At 29.2% G+C, this 23,452-nt stretch overlaps 1 protein-coding gene across 6 annotated transcripts in view; it reads right to left on the bottom strand.

Annotated features, from left to right (window-relative positions):
* Positions 1-12,932: 12,932 nt before the first annotated feature.
* Positions 12,933-23,452, bottom strand: part of LOC145184636 (tyrosine-protein phosphatase non-receptor type 13-like) — a 36,133-nt gene continuing 25,613 nt past the window's right edge. For 2 of the 6 annotated variants that reach the window (XM_090091986.1, XM_090091985.1), the window contains 11 exons: positions 22,990-23,046; positions 22,503-22,584; positions 22,282-22,337; positions 22,046-22,135; positions 18,064-18,120; positions 17,901-17,982; positions 17,377-17,507; positions 15,853-17,206; positions 14,645-14,725; positions 13,474-13,556; positions 12,933-13,233 (listed from right to left, as the gene is read on the bottom strand). In XM_090091986.1, the coding sequence (XP_089948112.1) occupies positions 13,087-13,233; positions 13,474-13,556; positions 14,645-14,725; positions 15,853-17,206; positions 17,377-17,507; positions 17,901-17,982; positions 18,064-18,120; positions 22,046-22,135; positions 22,282-22,337; positions 22,503-22,584; positions 22,990-23,046 (2,220 nt within the window). In that variant the 3' untranslated portion in view covers positions 12,933-13,086. Of the gene's footprint in view, positions 13,234-13,380; positions 13,557-14,644; positions 14,726-15,852; positions 17,207-17,376; positions 17,508-17,900; positions 17,983-18,063; positions 18,121-22,045; positions 22,136-22,281; positions 22,338-22,502; positions 22,585-22,827; positions 23,047-23,452 lie in introns of those variants that run through there. The other 4 variants (XR_016453839.1, XM_090091987.1, XM_090091988.1 and 1 more) reach the window with 4 other exon arrangements.

Genomic DNA, 23,452 nt, shown 5'->3' with positions numbered 1-23,452 from the left:
GCCGCTTCACAGCGGTCCATAGTCTTGCTAAAAATACAAAAATCAACTCAGTTTGATTTTAACGTAAAACGTCCTAAAACTAAGTATATGAAGTATTAATCAATATGAAATACGAATCAAATTTTTAAGTGCTAAAATGATTCTTAAAGATAGTATTAGCCTTTGGAGATTAGAAACGTTGAAAAAAAAAAAATTATTTTTTGAGTAAGAAATCAATATGTACGTTGTTAAATATGCAGACGGCTGCACTTTTCATAACTGTATAAAATTTAAATCCACAACATTACTTCTTACTTGTCAGGTTGGGTTTAATAGATCTCAATATTTGTAAGGTTGGGTTCGATAGATTCACAGGGCAGTGTGTGTACACACAGAAAATTGTATTAGGAGAGTCCTTATTCACATGAACAACTTTCTCTTGCTGTGAACTAACTCTAATTTCTTCACCTAATGCTGTCGTTTTCATCCATATGCAAAAGAAACAAAGGAAGTCAGATTAAGCAAAATTTCTCTATGAAGAGTAACATAGTACATAGAATAGTTGCCAGAAATCAGAAGTTTGAATGCACTATACATGATGGTTAAGTATCTGCTCTTTTGCAACCATTAACAATATTTATTGACTGACACTCAAAATATGAAAATATGAAGGAGGTAGATATAGCTTTTAGCAAACAGCCTAACCAGTTGAGAATAGATCATAGAAATTTGATGAAAATTTTCTATATCATTCTTCGTGTGTTAGCATGAAAGCAACTTGCTTTATTTTTATTATGAATTTAGATTTTGACAAAATATAACTTTGTACGTTAAATTGTGTTTTGCATTTTAATTTGGTCTTGCTTGTTGTGTTAGATTTTACATAAAATAATTCAAAACAGATTTTTTATTTCAATTTCCGCAACAATGTTTTAAAATATATTTTAATATATAAAAGACATCGTTCTACCAAACTTTCTAACAGAACAGGATTCCACAATCTTAAATAGACGTCTAGTCAGAATAAAAGGAGACCCACTTGTTGATAAAGTTCAACTGTTAGAAACAATATTGCCACACCTCGCCCCACTTCGCACTTATCAAATTTCTAAATGGAAGAAATGATGCTGTTTCAACCAAAGTTTCTGCCCTAGTTTAGATGTAACAACTTGCTTCACTACAAGAAATAAACTCACCATCAGAGTATAGTAGAGAATCACAACCAATCCAACAATAGCCCTATGAATCAATAATGATATCCGGAATTCCTAAAAAAAAGCCCAGACAAATTAAACAAACCAATGAAATAATTTAAACCTCATATCTTTTACTAAAGAATTCTATAATGAGCAACATAACAGATAACCAATTACCTATGACTGACATACCCACCCAGCCTCTTTCTCAAAAGCATATTATTCCTGACAAGCAGACTAGGATATTCTAAAGAGCAGGATGTACTGTTAAAAAGCCAAAGTTCTTACATTCTTTCATAGTTTACTATTCACTGTTTTGTTTGTCTCTCATCACCCTAAAACTTTCTAAAAGCAGAAGAAAAATGGGGAATACTGTTTTATTTTTACTATGAACTCAGAGCTTTACGTCATTTCTCGTCGTTTAATATTTGGTGCAAACTTTTTTTTTTCATGACTATTTCTATGGGGATCTTATTGCTAAGAAATTCGACCACCAGATTGAACTTTGTTTCAATTCAAAAATTATGCATAAAATAGTCTCTACTAACATTAGGGATCGCTAGTCTACGGTATACTAAAAATTTAGTGTACAGTTTGCCGTACACTAAATTTTTAGCATAATTTTTAGTAGTATACCGTAAAGTATACTGTAAAGTATAACGTAAACTAAACTTTTTACTTATTAATTTTTTTTTATTACTATTATTATTAATTTATTTCAGATCAGAGAAATCCATGAAATAATCTTAAATCTTAAAACGGTGAAGAGCAGCACAAACAGCGTGGTATAAAAATATAACAACTTAACAAAATAAAGTTTTTATAAGTAAATCTAAGAAACAAAAATTGAATTTAAAAAAAAAACAAACACTTTAATCATGATAAGTCAAATAATAGACATGGTCCAGTAGTTTTATTCATTAAGAAAATATAATTATTAGATTATCTAGAAAGTCCCAAAATATTTCACAAATAAAAGTAAACAGACATACTAATCTGTATACTAACTCTTAGTATACCAAGTATACGGTAAAGTATACCGTAAAGTTAGTATACCGTATGCTGTAACCAGCGATCCCTAACTAACATATCGTAGTGGGAAACAATTAAGTTTAAAATGAAAATCACGTGCTGTGTTTGTGTATTTTTTTAAGATAGACAAACACAGCACGTGATTTTAATCACAAGTTTAATTGCTTCCTATTACTATATGTTAGTAGAGACTATGTTGAGCAGAATTTTTTTAAATGTTACATTTCATCTATTTTTTGTTAAAAGTTAGCAAAATGCACCAATAAATCCTTGGAAAATAAACAACTTTATATAAAGTACATCATTGGTAACAAAGTTTACAGAAAATGGCGATAAGGTTCAGTATACATGTTTTTTTTTGTTTTTTTGTTTTTCTATAAGAAACCAAGAAAATGGGCTAGTACTGGAAAGTTCCTTATTTAAGGGTCCTTTTTTACAACTCTAGTACAAAAAATTTTTTAAGAATTTCTTAAGTTTTAGATTATCAAAAGAGAGAAAAAGTAAATAACATACAATTTAAAAACATATTAACAAGTAAAATAAAATGTTTTACAGTCAGTCAACTAAAATTATTTGAATTCCATCAATATCATTCAATTTAATACAATCCTCAAATTTATCTCTGAACAGAACTTCCTTGCCTCTGCGCCACCAAAACAACCTGTTGAGTTGAGCGTCGAGGTTTTCCCTCAGCCCAAATGATTCTCAGACCTTGCGTCAACCAACTACCATCCTTTCAAGCACTCCAATAACATTCTCACTGGTAAAACCTTAGCCAATCAGGACGATGCAAAAAACGGCTTTTGTCGACTTCATTGAATCCCGAGCACCAAATCTTTTTTGCTGACGGGGGGAGGATGACTAAAATCCATCAGTAAAAATCTTTTTTAGTTAAATTATGATCAAGTTTAAATGGTCATAACTTTAACTACAAGAATTTAAAGATGGAATTTAGTCAAATTTATTTTTGTGCGGCGTTTTTTTAATGTTACCTTCCACCATCCCTTGTCCCTTAACCACCCCTTTTTGGATATACGGATCCTGACTTTACGGTAAAATTGTTCGCAGACTCTGACCACCATAATTTTTGGTAAACGTCTATTTAAATTACTATGAGCATAGGACGAATAAAATCGACTTGTTTCTTGTTGGCAAAAGTGTGCTGATTTAAATGGTTTTTATTTCAACTGATTTGAGTAAGTATTACTAAAGTTGCTCAATGTTAATGTTTACCTGTTAAAACCGACAAGACTTTTCTAACAACCAATTAGTTTCTTAGGATTTTAGGGCTTCTAATACTATTTTCTTATAAACACGTTTCTTATAAGAAAAAACGTGTTTGCTGTGTTTGCCTGAAACACAAAGGAGCAAGATCAAAGAAGTTTATAACAGTTTCTGAACCTATCATTCAAAAAACATATGCTTTTATTAATTATAAATATGATCGTAACTTAGAAGCATATTCTGCTACATTTCCTTTACTTGTCAAAGGAACCTTTATCTACTTAAATTTTACAAAAGCACAGCAAGAAGTTTTTGGTTACCAAAAGTATCCAAGGTATCATTAGGTATAATTTTATCAAATTCCTATTTTAATCCCTTTTACTATACCATTACATAAAAATAACAGATGTTATAAATGATGCTGTGTTTGAACAAAAACATTCTTTAAATGCTGCTGACTCTAAAAACTGCTTTTGGAATTCTCCAAAGCATGAACTCAGTTCTTAATTTGGACAAAGTTGTACCAAAAATATATTTGCGAAACATGAAGAGCTTCAGTCAAATGCGGAATTCTTTTGATATTAGAAAATTAGTTGAATTTAGAGGAAAGGCAGGATCAAAATAGGCTGCAATTTATTTTTTTTGTCAAAAATACAAGTGATTTTGTAATGCATATTATAAATGAAAAGAAACTAAACCCTTATAAAACATTTGTAAACATGGCCGCCGAGAGGGGTGTGTGGACAGAGAAGATTCCCGGGGCTCTGTGTGTGTACAAATAATTTTTTAAAATAATTTTTAAAAGATTTAAATAGTTTTGACTTTTAAAAGATTTAATTAACTTTCATTTTTAATTTTCAATGACCAGAGCACGCTTCTATTAGTCCTGGGTATATAATTGATGATAATGAGGGCCCCTTAAGAAAATTTCCCATGGACCGAAATTTCTCTCGGCCGCTATGTTTGTAAATGTAGTTGTGGATGGAGAAGAATGTTTCCTGAAGGTTGCAATGTAATGAGTTTGATCCTGAAAACCTGCATTTCTTTTCTTCAAAATATTAAGATAGTGATAAGTTCAGCATATCCAGATTTTAAATCTACCTGGAATTTAGGACTAATTATGTTAAAACTTAAGTCGAGGAAGTAAATTATAATGCCTTTGACTTCAAATGTGTAAACCCTGTACTGGGTTTGCCTACGCACTCAGGAAAATATGTTTATTTTGTTCAAGAAAAAATATGTTTATTTTGAACAGGATTATGCTCCTTAACCTCTGAAAAACATCCGACATCTGAAAGTCTTGATTACTGGTCTCAGAAATATAAAGATGCCCACCCACAAAAATGTCAAATTATGCCAATTTAGTTAGTAAAAGATTGGTTTAAATGAGACTCCTAAAAAATTAATTATTCAACATGATGACTCCAGCAGAATTGTACTTGATGATGAGGGCTTATATCAACCATTAGTAAGTTTGAAGTTTTCTTCTATAAATTATCACAAATACTAAAAGCATTACCGTAATTTAAACAAAACTACAAAAATATGATCTCCACGCAGAAATTTGTTACTTACCACTGCTCCATTTTGACCCGATTCAACTACCCTTTTCTGACGATTTCCTATTCATGACAACTCATAATTAATTAAAATGCTGAGTCACTATTTCAACCATCGATTTGGCAGGTCATGAGTTTTGAATGCGTACTGATTTTGTTTTGTATGTTTTTTTATCGATTTCATCGTGCAACTATATTTTGTTTTGTGTGTTTTTTTTTATCGATTCCATCGTGCAACTATATTTTGAAAAATCTCCTTTAACAATTTGTTGTAAATTTTTTTTTTGACTTTGGCAACCATTTGTTTCTTCTTATCTTTATGGATGAATTTCATAACAAAACATTCATTAGTTGGAAGAGTAAATTCATCTCACTTGATTCAACCTCTAATGTATAGATTCTTAAAAGTCACAGTACTCATGGGAGGGAAAATACCTTAGATCCGTAATTAAAATTAATTGATGGATGCAATCGAAAGACAGATGCTTTCATGTTTTTTGGACTTTTAGATTTCGTTTTTTTCTTAGAGTACCGTAAAAGTATCTTACTTTGCAAAAAAACTTTTAATTTTCAACTTGTTTTATCTTTTATCATCTGTTTTATCATCTGTTTTATCTTGCTTGATAGAAATTATAACATGCTTTGATAAAAAAATAATGAACATAAACTTAACATAAAAAAAACAAACACCAAAAAAAGTTTGTATATAGGGGGTAAAAACTTGAGCAAAAAATATTACTCCATTCATAATTATCTTCTTGTATTTCAGACCACTTCCATACTTTTAAAATGTTGACCATTGACTTTACATATGCACTATCTTCCTTAACGATTGTAATTTGACCAAGAAAAAATACATTTTCATGAGTAAAGACAACAAGCTTCCTTTCTTCTCTTTGCACAGATATCGTGTTTTTTGAGCTTGATTTCTCTCATTTTTTCATTTTGCTGTCTTGTTCACTGTTCATGTTGCTGAATGCTTTTGAACTAGAACTATGGTCATTGCATTCTTTTGGGTCTACTTCAGATTGAACTTATAATTTAATGGTAAACATCTTTAGTGTTTGTTTTTTCCTCTTTGCAAGGTTCATAGAGGCAATATCAAAACCCTCATTAAATTTTTCTAGATCTTTAATGTTAACACTTTTACATTCAGGAAAAATTTAATTCGTTCATTAGTTCATAGAGATTCCAAGGATTTGCCTTGTAAGAAAATCTTAAAGCTGTCTTCTTGAGCTTCTTTATCATGTGATTCTCTCTCTAAATTTTGTAAGAAATTCATTGGCATCAACTGGATAGACTCTGCACTAAAACCTTAAAACCTTACTGTAAATTACTAGCCTGATTTGGCGCTACATTAGAAAATAACTTATTTAAAGGCTTTGGAAAATGTTGTTTGTCAAGAAATGTCTTTGTGCGGGCGAATCTTTATATTCTGTGTTTTATACCAATGGTTTTGGCATGATGTTGAATATATTCTATTATAATTTCCTCATTAACTTTTGCTTAAGACTTTTTTATCTGTGGTACAAATTTATTTGTTGGCTCTGGGAGAGTCCAGGACTTTACATTCTTTTACTTTTCTACCAGAACAATAGAGATGATTGTTCATAAAATGACCTAAGTCTTATTTTCCGATAAGAAATCCAAAATGTTTCAATAAAATGGCACATTTGATATAGACAACCTTGTCTAATTTTGGAAAAATAATACGATTTACCAGGTTTTAATTTACGTTTTCCTTTCAATTTTTAACAAATGTGCGACTAACACCATACTTTATAGCAGCTTGCATTTGCATCAGCTTTTAGATTTTACATCTAAAATATTTGGATAGGTTATCCTCTGTATAGACTTTGTATTTCCTGGTTTTAACCTCCTTTTTTTGTAATGAGTTGACATCAGGAAAAAATCATTACTATTAATTTGACTCTGAGTTACTCAAGAAATTAATAAAACTATTAAAAAAATGAAGTAACTCTTCTTATATATAATATTAGCATGAAGTTTTAGAAAGTATTCCTGTTGAATGACCAGCCAAAGTACGGTTACTTTGCACAAAGTTCGCCCCAATTTCTGCCAAAAAAGTACTTTATTTACAAGATTGCTAATTTTCTATACCAACATTTGGTTTAACAATTAGTATACTTCAAACCAATACCATAACAAATACCTTAAGCAATTTATTCACCTTTGAGTTAAGTTCTGATCTACTGCACTGATAAAAGTTGCAATAATTTTTTTTCTATTTCTATGTTAAAAAAACGACTCGTGTTGTCAGAAATCGCGTTTATAAAACTGTTTTATACGAGTTTCGTATTGGCACTTGAACAACGAGTTCTAAAACATACTTAAAATAAATAAAAACAACAAACAGACAAATTAAACCTACAAAAAATTTATTAAATTAATTTGACACTTCGTCGCATTGGTTTGACAAAGTTCTTACTAATCCATGAGTATTTTTGAGTAAATCGATGTCATAGACATCATTATGTTCCTACCATGGAAATTTATTAATATGCATTCATTATATTTTTTTCCCCATGATAACAAAGGCACTGGCCATTATTATCATTTATGATATACAGTAAATATATTTATGATATATTTACTGGCCATTAGTATATTTTCGAAGTAAAAATGTTTCACTTATTGAAAAATAAATATTACATTATATTAGATATGTAGTGTGATTGAGAAAATAAACGAAATGTGAAATTATATATTTTTATTTACTCACTTTGTTTATTTTCTCTAATCAAACTACATTTTAATGGTACATTTTACAACGATTATATTATATACAAGACTTAAAGCTTTTCATAGATTCAGCTGATTTTATGGGTAAAGAACTTCACGGTGATATTCTCGGTCCTGGAGTGGCATAAACGGAAATGCAGCCCTAATGTCTTTCTTTTTTAGGTCTGCAAGTTCCTTTGTGCAAGTTTGGATTTTTGGCTTTACATTAAAAACACTGAAAGTTAATAACCCAGTGCAAGCATTCTTTCTCTTAAGTTTATCATTGAATTTGACATTAGCATTGGTTCGTTTCGGTCATGGGTAGATTTAAAATGTATTGTGTGTGATACTTGAGTAAATTTAAGCACAGGGACGTTTAAAAAAGGAACTTTCTATATAAAGATCATATTCCTTCCATTTTGTGTTAATATTTTACTTAAAGGGAAAAGTTTTATCTTTTACGAAAAATTAAATCAAATTTTTAGCCTGGTTTTTATCATTGCTATTAAAATATTACTTTACAAATTATTTAACTTTTTTATATTAATTTATTACATTAAATATATTCACAGTAAATCGACTGATCGTTTGGGATAAACGAAGCAAAATGAACATGCAGAAAATAACTTTTTATTTTAATAGTTACTGTAATAACTATATGTAATAGTTTTAAAAATAATTATTATGTAATAATTATTATGTAATAATTATTATGTAATAATAATAATAATAATAATAATAATAATAATAATAATAATAATAATAATAATAATAATAATAATAATAATAATAATAAAAATAATAATAATAATAATAATAATAATAATAATAATAATAATAATAATAATAATAATAATAATAATAATAATAATAATAAAAATAATAATAATAATAATAATAATAATAATAATAATAACAATAATAATAATAATAATAATAATAATAATAACAATAATAATAATAATAATAATAATAGTAGTAGTAATAATAATAATAATAATAATAATAATAATAGTAATAATAATAATTATTAATATTATTATTATTAATATTATTATTATTATTATTATTATTATTATTATTATTATTATTATTATTAATATTATTATTATTATTATTATTATTATTATTATTATTATTATTATTATTATTAATATTATTATTATTATTATTAATATTATTATTATTATTATTATTATTATTATTATTATTATTATTAATATTATTATTATTATTATTAATATTATTATTATTATTATTATTATTATTATTATTATTATTATTATTAATATTATTATTATTATTATTAATATTATTATTATTATTATTAATATTATTATTATTATTATTATTATTATTATTATTATTATTAATATTATTATTATTATTATTAATATTATTATTATTATTATTATTATTATTATTATTATTATTATTATTATTATTATTATTATTATTATTATTATTATTATTACTACTACTACTACTACTACTACTACTACTACTACTACTACTACTACTACTTTATTAATTGTTTTATAAAACTAAGTTTAAGATGAAGAGGTAGAAAATGATTTTATATACCATATTTGGTATTCTTACTCACAAACGGGCCGTTCTTTTAGTGTCCAATTTGATTTTTTGCTCGACTGTCCCACATACAGAAATAACATGAAAATTTAGTAAACCATCTCTGATTTGCAGAGAGTTAACCAATCACTAGATCAACACAAATGATCCATTTGTACTCCAGATATTTAATCTATTTTAATGTCATGGTAGGTTTTTTTGTTAATAAATAGAATGACCAAATGCACAGAACCAAAAATATTGCTAAATTGCAATAGGACACAATTGAGGCTTCGCTTTGAACTATTAATAAACATTCTCAATTCTGTTTGATTACATATTGAAATGTTCAACTTTGATAGGAGATCTGGAATAAACATTTTTGCAGAAAACAAATGAATTTACTTCTGAAAAAAAAGGAGGTTCTTTTCATATATTTGAATAAAACAAAATAATGACCGTTTTGTAATTATCAAAAAAAAGGAAGTTAAGTTAAAAATATAACAAAAGACAAAAGCACTATAACAAATGATTGAGTATTCGAAAAAAACTGAGTTTTGAAGTGAATAACCTTAAAAAATTTATAGAAATCAGTTTAAAAATCTCATGCGATTGAAAAAGTTTTTGTCGTTGTTGTTGTTGCCTTGTGCTGTTTAATATTTGAATTTTAAAATGTCGCATATTATTTTAAACAATGCGAAAGAGGATGGAATTATAAGTTAGAAAATGTATAGTTGAGAAAAATAGACATTTTCGATACTTTTTTCTTTTTACTTTTTAAAGTTCTTAGGCCGGAAGAGCTGAATAGAGAGGGTTGAAAAAGTGGGGAGGAGGGGGAAGTTGGGGAGGGCGGTATAGCTGAAAAACTACTCATGATTGATATTTCAAATATGGCATTTTTTTTTTGTAAGGAACCACCGTAAAACAGAATTTTAGATAAAAGTATTTTATTAAATAATCGTGGCTGTAAAACGAACAAAGTTTTGAACAAAGCAAATGATGAATCAAAGCTTCTCAATGGAAATAAATCTTCTCAATCGATAGCGGTTTAGGATGTTTTTTTTAGAAGAAAATATGAAAATTCAACCTCAAAAAGGTCTTGATTGAGTTTGGTGCTGCCACATTAAGATAGCTTATGATTAAAAAGTAAAATAAATAGGCTGAAAAACCTATTTATTTTACCTTTTACCAAAAGAAAATTTGCTTTTTAAATTATGATAACCGTATAATATGATGATAAAGTAAATGATTAACTTTTTAATAAGTTTTCTTAAACAAAAACTTTGTCATTTAATTTGGAAACACAAAATATTTGACAGCTGAAAGTAAAGGTTAGAACTTTATTCACAAAAAATGAACGTGGAGCTTTTTTTTTGGATGTGCTTTTATTGGTACTATTATTGGTACTAGCCGAATAAAAAAGTTTAATATTGTGCGTTAAAATTTTCAAAAGAAAAAACTATAAAGAACATTTAAATTAAAAAAAACAAATTATTTTCAAAATCCAAGCATTCATTTTACCTTAGCATAAATAAAGTTGAAGGGATGAGTTTCCGAACAAAAAATGTTGTGAAAAATAAACTTTTGAGAGTTTTTTCAAAAAATAAGAAACGATTGAAATGGCATCAAGAACCATCAGCGAGTTGAGTTGATTAAAAAGTACAAAACGTTTAAATATGTGAATAATTGGCGAAGATCAGGAGCAAATCGCTAAACAACACCCAGATCGACTAAGAGTCATTATCATAGAGAAAAACAACACCCAGATAGGATCGACTAAGAGTCATTATCATAGAGAAAAACCGATTTTTGTCAGTACCAAAAACGTTAAACATTCTCGTAAAGAACTCAGAATTCGAGAGAGCTCATTTACTATTTAAAATTTAAAGACAGTGGATTTAAATCAAAAATTCCACGCAAGAAACCGTTCCTTTAAAAACCCCAGAACGAAGAAGTGCATTTGCTAAGAAATATGTAAACAACCGTTATCATTCTGGAAAAAGGCTTTGTGGACTAACAAGTCAAAATTTATACTTATGAGGTCTAACTGTGCTAAAAATGTATGGAGAAAGAAAGGTGAAGCATTCAAACTCAGTTGCATTCGAAGAACAGTAAAATTTGGTGGAGGCAATATTTTTGTGTGAGGATCGATGACTTGTGATAGAACAAAAAAGCTGGAATTTATTGATGGAATTTTAGACTGAGGTTTATGTCAACATAATTAGTAAAAAATCTTTTGGCTTTAACAAGAAAACTGCAAATGAGAAAAAATGTTATCTTCCTTTAAAACAATGACCCCAAGCATACATCAAAGAAAGCAAAAGAGCTTTTCATCCAGAAGCAGATTGTGCTACTTAAATGGTCGACTTAAAGTCCAGGTTTCAATCCAATTAAAAACTGTGGGATATTCTGAATCAAATGCTGACGCACAATCTTTCAAAAAGCAAATATCCAGCAAGAAGTTGATCCAGATACGACAAAGAAATTAGTTGAATCTATGCAAAAATCGACTCGCAGAAGTCATTGAAACCAATGATGGCCCGACTTGATACGCAAAAAGATACTTGGGAAAAGTTCTCAAAAACTTTGTTTGAATGTTTAACGTTGAAAAATTGCTTAGTTTAAGTGTTTCGTTAAGTTTTGAGCAAAGAAAGTTTATCAAAAATTTATTTTACAGTAAAGTTTTACATTGGGGTACTTGCCTCTCTAATTGTATTATAAAAGATTGTATTATAAAAGATTTGTATAATAATTGTATTATAGAAGATTTAAACTATAAAATGTAAAATGTGTTTAACTCAAACATTTTAAGTTGAGAAAACGAAAAAACTTTCTTTTTTCGGACTTCTGCTGTTTTCATTTTATCTTATCAATAGAACAAGCTCGAACTACACGCCCATCAATAGTATTAGTTCGAACTAGCCTGAAATTGACGTTTATTAAAAACGTATATCATCCTTGTCAAATCATGATTGCCAACCTAATTATGAGATGTACCTTAGCGATAACAAGTTTACTGTCGAGATATGACGGCCTCTACATTTTACACAGGTCGGCCAGTGTCTGAGGTGACTACTAACTCTTTACAGAGATTAGGATGATAGTGTTTTAAAAAATAATCTATATGGCGATCGGAATACTTTGTGTTCCACCAATTGCGTTGCAAAACTCCCTAAAATAGAGTGACTCAAATGGTTGCTTAGTGGTAGTAACAACGGATACTCGAAGCTTAACCTGTTGCTTTAAATATCGATTAACTGATTTAACTTTTTACGCAATTCGTTTTTACGCGTCAATCAAAAAGAAGCTTTAAATCTTTATTTTTTCGTATTAGTCCTTCAAGTTAAATCAACATAAAACAAAAAAAAAAAGCGCAAACTGTATGAACGTTTATGTTAAGCTCTAAAACAGAAGTATACTTAATAAGAAATAGACAGTATGGAAGAAAAACAGATCAGTAATGCTTCTATAGAGCCAAGTTTTCAAAATATGTAGTAATAATCAATTAGTAATAGTAAATAATAATAATATATAATATAATAAATATTAATAGCAAACGAACTGTATAACAAAGCATAATAAAAAATTAATAAGATAGTAAACTTAAAACTTGATAGAAAAAATAATTAACTTTATATAAATAAAATCTTTCAAAAAAATTATTACACGGCGATAGTTTAAAACATTTAGAGAAAGGTTAACAAACACATAATTCACATAAAAACTACAAGCAAAATAAAACTACTTGAAATGAAGTTTAATTATTTAACGTAAACTTTTTATCACTAAAGTCCTACAGAAGACGAGCTGAGAGACGAGATTTGATCTTGGCTAGCACACCTTTTTACAAGTAGTTGAACTTCGGACTGGCATCCTCGCAACATGGAGATGACATCTTTTGCTACAAGATGATCTAGCTTTTTACCATTCACCTATGGTATTTAAAATTTTATTAACAACTAAAACTTGCTTAATATTGTCATATAACAAACATATAATATTGTCATATATATATAAATAATATAATATCAATACATAATATTTATATATAATATTGTCATATAACAAACAAAACTTGCTTAATATTGTCTTGTTTATTTCACCAAAAATGATCACATTTATATTGGTCAACAAGGCTAGTTTATTATCTTTTCTTAAGTTACATCACTTACTTCAAGTAAAATATCACCAACTCTAATCTGTCCTGATTCATCCGCTGAAGTTCCAGAAGCGATCTTTTTTATCTTCAGTGGGTCTAAATTTAGGTAAATAGTAACATGGCCTATAAGAGATGGACGTGCAACCTATTGTTTTTTTTGCGAACCATGCTCGTTGCGTATTGTTACAAATCTTTTGTTTTAAACAATAGAAATTAAATTATATTGAAGTCTGTCGGATTCGTCGAAACTTTTTGGTCTCGTCTAACCAGCCACATCAGCTTCCTTTTAGTTATTCAAGATAACAGCAATAGAATCAGGTTTTAAGCTTAATTTTATATAGCTAGATATTCTTAATACTTTTAGAAATAACGCTGATGATAATATAGAAATTGAGATCATTTACTTAACCACTTTAGTACATGTATAACTAGAGATGTAATAAATAATACAGAATATCAACTAGTTTTGTAGCTACCTGGAGCGCAATGGTTTCATGTCCAGGGAACTACTCCATCTATTATATTGCTGTAGACTTCCAGTTTATGAATATTATAGAGTTTTCTTCTTTTACAATTAACAACAGAATTATATACAGTTAAGGATAAATAACTTATACATAAAATGAATGTAAATACAATAGAAATAAAATTTATTTGTCACAGTTTTAAAGAATTTAGCAAAGCCAATTTATGGCAAACCACAAGAATAACTAAGTATTTAATATTAACATGGTATGGTTTACCAGCTATATATAAACTAATTTTTGCCAAACAAAAATTAGTTTATATATAGCTGGTAAACCATACCATGTTAATATTACCTTGGTGTAATTTGTTTAGTAATTTGTCAACGCGTGAAGTAGTTTAACTGAACAGTTTTATTAAACAAATGCTATAAAAGTTTAAACTAATACCACGTGATCAGAGTTTCTGTTTTAAAACTATGGGCAGCCATTTTAATAGATTTTTTTTGTTGACGGGTGAAAATTTAGAGTTTGTCGGAAACTCGCATGGCTCGCTGATTTTTGCGGCCTCTTTGATGTAAAACAATAGGTTGCACGTCCATCTCTTATAGGTCCATGATAGTAACAGTAAATAACAAAATTTCAGTACATTTTTTGTTATTTTGAGAAAAAACTATTATTAAGAAAGAAAATTATCATTACTAAAAAAGTAAAACATACTATCGGCACTCCCTCCACCAACTAAATTCATTCCGAATCCATTTCTACCTTTGTATAAAGTCACTTCAAACACAAAATCTCCTAACATGTAAAAATAAAATACCGCTTTACCATAGTAGTATAGTTTCATGTTAAATAATACCAGGCTTGTATGATGGTGTCAATAAAAATATAGAAGCTTAAGGACTTATTAATCTTTTTTTTCTTCAAAGCACCACCATTATTGGCGGCCTATAAATAGATTAATACAACCCCTGATAGGGAATACAAAAGTAAACTTACAGGCAATTTTATTATTATTTTTTTTTTATGTGATTATATTAGACTTGTGTTCACTGTAAATCAATGTATCATAACAAGCTTTGTTTTTTGATTATTTTTTGGCTGATTTTATCAAACGCATATAGAAAAACGCTTTTGTTCGTTTTCTCTAAGAGCTTTTATTAAAATGTCGATAGTGGCTGATCAAATCTTTTCGAAACCTCATAAAAATCAATTTTAAGGACTTTATAAGCTACTGAAAAGATTTAAAAGATTCAAAAATACGGTTCAAAAGGCAGTAAACGAAGCAATTTAATGGGAAGTGGCCTCAGTTCAATAGAAGAATAGCAAAATTATCAATACCTGAGAATCGTGTAAAGAAAAAAACAGGTTACAAAATAGGGTCAGGAAACTACCGAACAAGCGAACAATCTTAAATCTTGCTTCAAAAGAGCCGATCTGAAGGTGTTAAAGCGAACTTAAGAGAAGCTTAGAAAATAACGGTAAAAAAAATTGGAACGCAATCGTTAGATAACAAATTAAGACTCGAAGAGGTTCAAAAGATTACCGTGGAGTAAGAATAGAGTTGCTTGTATCGAAAAGTGAAAGCAAGCAATTTTTAGGAAAGAAAGTAATTTTGAAGTGTTAAACAGGAAATACAAAATACATAACTGCTGGGCTATTTTTAAAAAGTACAAGGGGATGCTTTAATTACTAATTTTGCACCTCTTTTTTTATCTTTTTTTTTTATTTGGCTCCAAAAAAATTTATTTAAAAAATCATGTTTATAATGAGCCTATAAGAACAATAGCCTTATTTTTCCTTTTTTTTTTTTTTGAAACTACTATACAGACGAAATAAAACTTTTATAATTCTAAAAAAAAGGTTTTTTAAAAGGAATTTTACTGCAAACATAAATAAGCAAGAACGACATTAAAAAAAATCACCTGGAAGTTTGTTTTTTGTTGTGTTGTTAAATCTTGAAGCGAATGGAACTGGTATGTCGCAACTCAGCGGTTGAGGAGAACGGGACGTTGCAGGTTCGTTTTTTGGGAGATTTCTTTTGTTGATTGGTGAACTAGGTGAAGTATTAACATCTGCTCCACGAAGTGCAGAAGAAACAGAGTTCTTCACACTTTGGTCATTTGATCCACTTGAGTTAAAGCTAATCCATTGTAAACCTGCAGGTTTAATAGAGCTGTTTACATTTTTATTGGCCATTGTTTCTTGCTTGTCTAAAGGTTTCGTGTAAATTTTATCGGTAGTTTTAGCATCTTGATTGAACGGAGAGCTTTGTGGTTTAGGTGATGACAAGTAAGCTTGTTGATTTTTATATTCATCAGAAATATTAGCAGGTTGGAAACCCTTGTTCTCAACTTTAGTTGCCTGCAGTATTACGTCAACAGAAGGCTTAATACTTTTATAAGATATATTTTTTGAGACCGATGTATTTGAGTTTGTGTTAACTAGAACATTAGCCGCAACCTGATTGCATGATATGTTCGATGTAATACGATTTCGCGGATGCTCATAAGCGTTGTTATTTTCTCGTTGTTCAACACTATTTCGGATGTAACCTTCCGCTGACAATGAATCACCATTGCTATCAATAACAAAGCGCGCTCCGTCGATATGTTCTCTTGTTATTTCTGGATCTAAAAGTTCATGCACGTTCCGACCATCTCTATTTCCTCCAAAAATAGCAGAAGAAATAGGTCCCAAAGGAACACGAGAAGCTATTAAGGCATTGTCAGCATTCTGAGGAACAACAGACTTTGAAAGTTTCTGAATAAATCTTTGCGGTGAATCATCTACAATATCATTGTGTGGAGTTACATACATGCGCAAAGGACCTTCAACTACACTAAATGGTGCAACTTGGTCTGCTATTTCAGGGATGGTAAAATGAGTGTTTTGAGAACCATATACTTGATTTGATTCACCCTGATCATCTTGAGAAACATAATTATCAACATTTTCTTTCCTTTCCATAGAGTTCTGTCTTTGCATGTATGAAGGGAGTCTATTTGAAACGGTGTTTCCGTGGTTGTTAAGTTGATAACTATTATGTTGAGTACTATCAGAGGAAACTCGTTGCTGCTGCTCAAAGCGTTTAAATGCACTTTCTCTACCAGGCCCACCATTCGCATTATGGCGTGGAGGAACTGAAGGAGCAGCTCCGTTGTATAAAGGAAATGCAAAGTGTTGTTCACTGATTTGTGGTGACTGTCTTTCCATAGGTCGTAGCAATGGCTTGGAAACAGTAGAATCTGGCGTCATACTAGGATAAACTATTGGTTGCTTAAAATAAAATAAAAAATGCATCATGTATTAAATCATTTTGCCATTATTATTATTCTCACAACCACAAGTACATAAAGTAACTGCATCTTCCCAAGTCGACCATTTCTGCTAGTTATAAAAGTTAAAATTAAAGATGGATAAAAACTTAAATGTTAGAAATGTCTGACCTCTTTAATTCTAGTTTTGTATCTTTCTAAAATAAAAGTGGCAGTAGAAGCACTGTTCTTGAGGAGATCGGTAGCTTGTTGACGACTGAGATTATCGAAGCTTTGCCCATTTATTTCGACCAAGCGATCACCTAAGTTTTATATCTTTATTTAAATATATCTTTTAATACAAAATTTAAGTCATAAATATATAAGAGATATATTCTTATTGGCAAATAAATGACTTTTAAACAAGACTTTTTTAACATAAGAACTATTTATTTATAATAACTTTTAGTAACTATACTAGCTTTTATCTTTTTATTTTCATGCGTTAAACAAATGAAAAAGATCCAAAACTTATAACAGTTTAATTGGTGTTACTTTTTTCTTCCAAAAAAGACATTGAAGATTGAAAAATTAAGGAGTTATACACTATTACAAGGAGTCACTAGTAATAGTACACTATTACAAGGAGTTATTATTATAAAGATATTAAGTAAAAAATTTAAACTTTTTAAAGTTGCATTCAAATTTTTTTTTACCTATTTGAATATGAGCATCTTTTTCAGCACACCCACCAGGCATTAAAGCTTTTACGAAAATACCCCCTATTTCTGGACCACCCTGAAAAAGTTAAAAATCATAACTAAATTTTAAATCATAGCTTCCCAAATGTTAGAAATTTATAAAAATTTTAGGACTCACAGTTAAGCTGATTCCAAACCCACTGATAGATTTTGTTAACTTTACAACAGTCAATACCTGTAAAACACCAAAAAAATTAAAAATACTTTGAGTAGAGCCCAAACTTGTGTTCAGACCCCTACATGGTACTCAAAAAAGGTTGTTTTTTTTTTATACTTCCTTAAAAAAGTTACTCATGGGCTGAAAAGGTCGACTTTTCTTCCATTTGTACCATTTTTAGGTCTTATTTTAAAAGCTTATAGTAACCTGAAATATTAAACAACTTTACAGTTTTTCTTTATTACAATTTGCTTGTTAAGCCTGTTAAAGGAATTTATCAAAATTTTTTATTACATAATAATAACATAAAAAAGCGCATTAAACCCAAGTAATGTAGTCATCATCACACCTTATGACAACTTTACAAGTCATAGAAACATTTTAGTTCCATTTGAAATTGATCAGCTAGTAGTAACCACTGCAGCACAGCTTCCTTAATTTCTTATGCACACATAAAATCATGTTGTCAGTGAGACTTCTTCAAATCATTAAACATGTGCCTGTCACATTTGTTTAGATCAGGACTATAAGCTGACTGACCAATCTGACATGTCATTGGTTGAAAAAATTTGTAGTTACTGTAGGTGTGTGAGACCTTGCATTATAGTGCTACCACCAGAGATCACTCAATTATGTTGGTTTGGATTGCAATTTCCACCATTTCTCTTCAAAATAATGTACAAACTTGCAGCAATGTTTACCTGTAACAGTATCCCCTAAGAGCTATAACCTCAATGGCACACTTCCCATCACTAGTGAATGCAAACAACATTTGTTTTTTTCAATTTGTGAGCTTTGGTCTGGTTATTTATGGCCTTTGTTCAGCAGGATCAATCCAAACTTTGTTCTCAGCCAAGATTCAACTTATGTACAATTGTCCATTTCATCAACAGCCAGCACAAGCAATTAGACTCTCTTTGTTTGGATGAGATAAATGATGAAAAATCCAAACTGAGCAAAGTTTTCTTAACCCAAGACATTGGGTGAAAGTGTTATGAATAGTTACTAAACATAATCCCATATTTTTAGCAAATGCTTGTACAGTTGTCTTTGGCTCTGCTGTGCTCCTTCACCAAATCATTTTTTGATTGCGTGGTTAAGGTGGAAGGCTGACCAGATTGTGGACCATCCAAAAGACTTGTTCTTTTACCATCTTCAAACAATTTGCACTACAAATACACTGTTGTCTTTGAATTGATATTATTGCATTTTGACTTCTTCAGTTGTTTAATAATAGAATTACACTGTTAACTTAATGATACTCAGAATTTAGCTGCATATTCAAATATCTTCAAATGTTGCACAAGGAAAAATGACTGATTGTAATAAACCTATATGTATGTATGTATGTATGTATGTATGTATGTATGTATGTATGTATGTATGTATGTATGTATGTATGTATGTATGTATGTATGTATGTATGTATGTATGTATGTATGTATGTATGTATGTATGTATGTATGTATGTATGTATGTATGTATGTATATACAGTAGCGTGCAAAAGTTTAGAAACACCTACTTTTTTTTAGTTTTTAATGCATAACTTTTCACAAACTTTCTCAAATAACCTGAAATTTTTACCGAATGTGCTCTATATTATAACAATTTAAAATCCATTTCACAAAATTTTTAAAACTCACCAGTCAATTAATTTTTATTGTTTTTTTGAAAAGACATCCGTGCAAAAGTTTAGAAACAGCTGAATTTGGATTATTATTTATTTCTATAAAGCTGAAATATTTACTAAAACTTTCAAAATTTACAATTTTTTAACAAAATAGTTTCAATAAAAAAGTTAGTATTTGGTGGCATATCTATTTGCTTTTAAAACAGCATCACAGCGATGAGGCATTGAATCAACTAAATTAATGAGAACATCCTGAGGATTGAGATCTGGGCTCTGTGAAAGCCATTCAAGAACGCTGACTTTTTTTGATTGAAAATATTCCTTAACAGATCTGGCACAATCCTTTGGGTCATTATCTTGTTGAAAGATCCAATTGCTATTCATTTTTTCCTTTGCTAATATTCTTCATTATGTCTAAATAAACTCTCTGGTCCATAATACCTTCTATGCGATGAATGTGACTCAGGTTGTCACGACTAAAACACCCCGAAACCTAAACAGTTCCTCCTCCATGTTTAACAGTCGGTAACTAATATTTTGGATTGAATCTGTCTCCTATTGGACATCTGACATCTAATTCCATCACTACTGAATAGCATAAACTTTGATTCATCGTAGAAAAGGACTTTTGACCAATCATTAACTGTCCAACTAAGATGATCTCTTGCAAATTTTATTCTGGTTCTCAAATTTCTCGCAGATATAAGAGGTTTCTTAACTGGACCGCAACCATACAGATTATTTTGTCGTAACTGACGTTTAGTTGTTTCAACGCTACAGTTTGTGTCATGAAACTGATGCATAATTGAATTAAGTTCGACAGCAGTCATGCGAGGATTATTCTTGCAAAACCTTACTAATAATCTATCAGCCTTTTCAGTTGTAACTTTAGGTCTTTCAGAGCGAGGCTGGCTTTTAATAGTTTTGTGCTGACAAAACCTTTTCATGTGACATTTTCCTGGTTTAGAAACATTGTAAAGATCAGAAATCCTTCTGTAAGTCATTTTTTCCCCACAGCTTTTATAACTAATTTCTTTATTTCATCTGAAACTTCCTTAGCCTTTCCCATGCTTTTAAAATATCACTACGTTATTGAATTTTAAAACTTCACAAATAATTTCTCAACTAATTATACTTCATTGCTTTTGAAATATTTCAAGTTAATTCAAATAATAAATTTCAGAAAAAATTTGACCTTTTATAATGCTTTCGTTTACAAAAACCTGATATAATTGTGGGTTATTATGCTGTTTCTAAACTTTTGCATGGAAGCCTTTTCAAAAAAACAATAAAAATTAATTGACTGGTGAGTTTTAAAAATTCACTCCTATAAAGAATATAAACAATTAATATAATTTATTGCGCATCGTAATTTTATTACTTAACAGTAGCCTAATGTGCATTCCACATGCTTAACATTTTAACAGATTCTCTTCTGGAAGATCCAGATGCAGTGATACTTCTGGAGCAGGCAACAAATTTTTAAAAGTTACATCCATTCCGTGTTTAGATGTTAAAACTGCAAACCTAATTAACATAAGAACTCCCTATAAAGCAAATTGACTTTGAGGTCTTGTAGAAAAGTAAACAAACAAAAAAAGTGCTTTGTTAGAATTAGCTTAATAATTCTATTTTTAGAAGGAAAGAAAAAAAAAATGCTTTTGAGAAAATAAATGAGATTGTTATCAAATTTAAATCTTCTTTTAAAAGTTGGAATCTTCATGGTGCAGAAGCTGTTTCCGCCTCAATTCTACTTTGTAACTTGACCCAAATTTTGTAATCTTTGCTGACTGATCAAGATTATCCATATTAAGAGGTGTAAAACAAAAGTTCAGTGGATGAAGATTCCTCCTGAGGTTTGAAAACTCAATGATTATTTTCTTGAGTTTGAACAATCAATTTAAGATCTAAATGTTGTAAAGAACTGTTCTAAGAAAGCAGTAAAATTAGTTCAACAACTCTGATTTCTGAAGTGATAGAAATAATATAAACCATGCTACAGCAGCAAAAATGTCTTTAGTGGTTTATCTTTGCATTTTTTTGAATGTCAAGTTTTTTGAAAACTTTCATTGTAAGCTAAATACTTTTGTGGAGAAAAGACCCTCTCATGTCTGCTAAAATCAACCAGAAGACAATAAAAACAATAAAACAAAAAAGGTAAAAATTGGCTAATATTTAGGGCTCTTACAAACAATTTAAAATCAACCTAGAAATGGTACAAAATGGAGTTTTTTTCACATATAAGCTGAAAATTAAACTTTTCAGCTTATATGTAAAGGCTCCTAAAGACAACAAAAACAGTAAGAACACACTGTATCAAGTGGTGGTAAGTCCTCCCCAACAACACAGCGTTCCAAGAGAAGCACAGCAATGTCTTGAGTAAGTTTTAACATTTCTGTACACTGTATGCAAAAGAAATACATAAAATTTATTTCAGTCTTCCATAATAAAAAATATATATAGTTAAAAAATAATTAAAAATAATTTTTTTTTTTTTTTTTAAAGAAATCTCTTTTTAAAACTTATTTTTTCAACAACTTTTTCATACTTTTTGACGAGTGCTGCTTTCAACATTTCGCCCATTGATTGTTATCAAGCGGTCACCTAAAACATATAGCGATTCCTTTAGAACTCAAGTACTAAGAATCCACAATGAAGTATGAAGCATCCACAATATAGTAAACTGTTGCATATATCAAGAAACCTGCTGAAGTCTATTAAAAAGTAAATTTTGTGCAATAAACTTCATATTAAAAAAATCAAGAAAACCTTTTCTTATTCTTCCATCTTGATCAGCTGCACTATCTTTTTGCACTTGTTTTACATAAACACCATCAATTTCCGGACCACCCTAAAAACGCAGTTTCAAATTTATTCTAAAACTGCAAAAATCAATTAGACATACAACAGCAACTATCAGTAAACAAACCTGCCAAAAAACTCATAAACAAAAGTTATAAACAAACCTCTAAACAAACCTGTAAATGAACCTGGAAACTAAACTAGTTTTATTTATTAAAGTAGTAAATTTTTTTTTTTTTTAAATAAAGATTTAGAGGTATGTTGAAAATAAACTGTAAATATTTTTAGTTACCGTTTGTTTCATAGAGTGCTGTCGTGTTGATTCATGCTGTGGATGGTAACATTATGTCCTAATTTTTATGTGGAGAGTTTTTGTAAAAGTTTTGTTTTTTATTGTATTATTAAAGTTCCAGTGGATTTTAGTGAAGTCATTCTTATGATTCTCCAAACTTACAGTCAAGTTTAATCCATAACCATTGTTCTTTTTGTGGAGCTCAACTGTAAAGTAATCCTGAAAGAAGCAAAAAGTTAAAATAAAAAAAGTCTTCATTTTAAATGAAAAAAAATTTTAAAAAAACTGAAAAAGAAACTTATATTGAAGCAGTCATAAAAAGAATATCCATTTACATTTTATTTCTGTTTTCAAAACAAATTTGAGCAAAATTCTTACTGAATTAAAAGTGACTCTTAAAAACTCATAAAAATTTAATAATAGCAATGAAACAATTGTTACCAATAAAAAAAGGTCCATTTTCTAGTGTTATAAAAGTTACAAATAAACTCATTTACAGTTACTACAAATTAAAAAGTAATTTGTTACATTTTGAAAATAACTTACTTTTAAGTCTTAGCAGGTTTTTTGGGTGTTTTTTGAGCTCCACATCTTAAATTAATCTTAAATTGATCTTAAGTAAGCA

Source organism: Hydra viridissima, unplaced genomic scaffold (genome assembly GCF_058129835.1).
Source record: "Hydra viridissima isolate aposymbiotic clone 2 unplaced genomic scaffold, HvirCarnegie_v1 scaffold_7, whole genome shotgun sequence".
NCBI classification, from domain to species: Eukaryota; Metazoa; Cnidaria; class Hydrozoa; order Anthoathecata; family Hydridae; genus Hydra; species Hydra viridissima.
The sequence above is the reverse complement of the archived record's forward strand: the minus strand, read 5'-3'. Positions and strand labels throughout refer to the sequence as shown.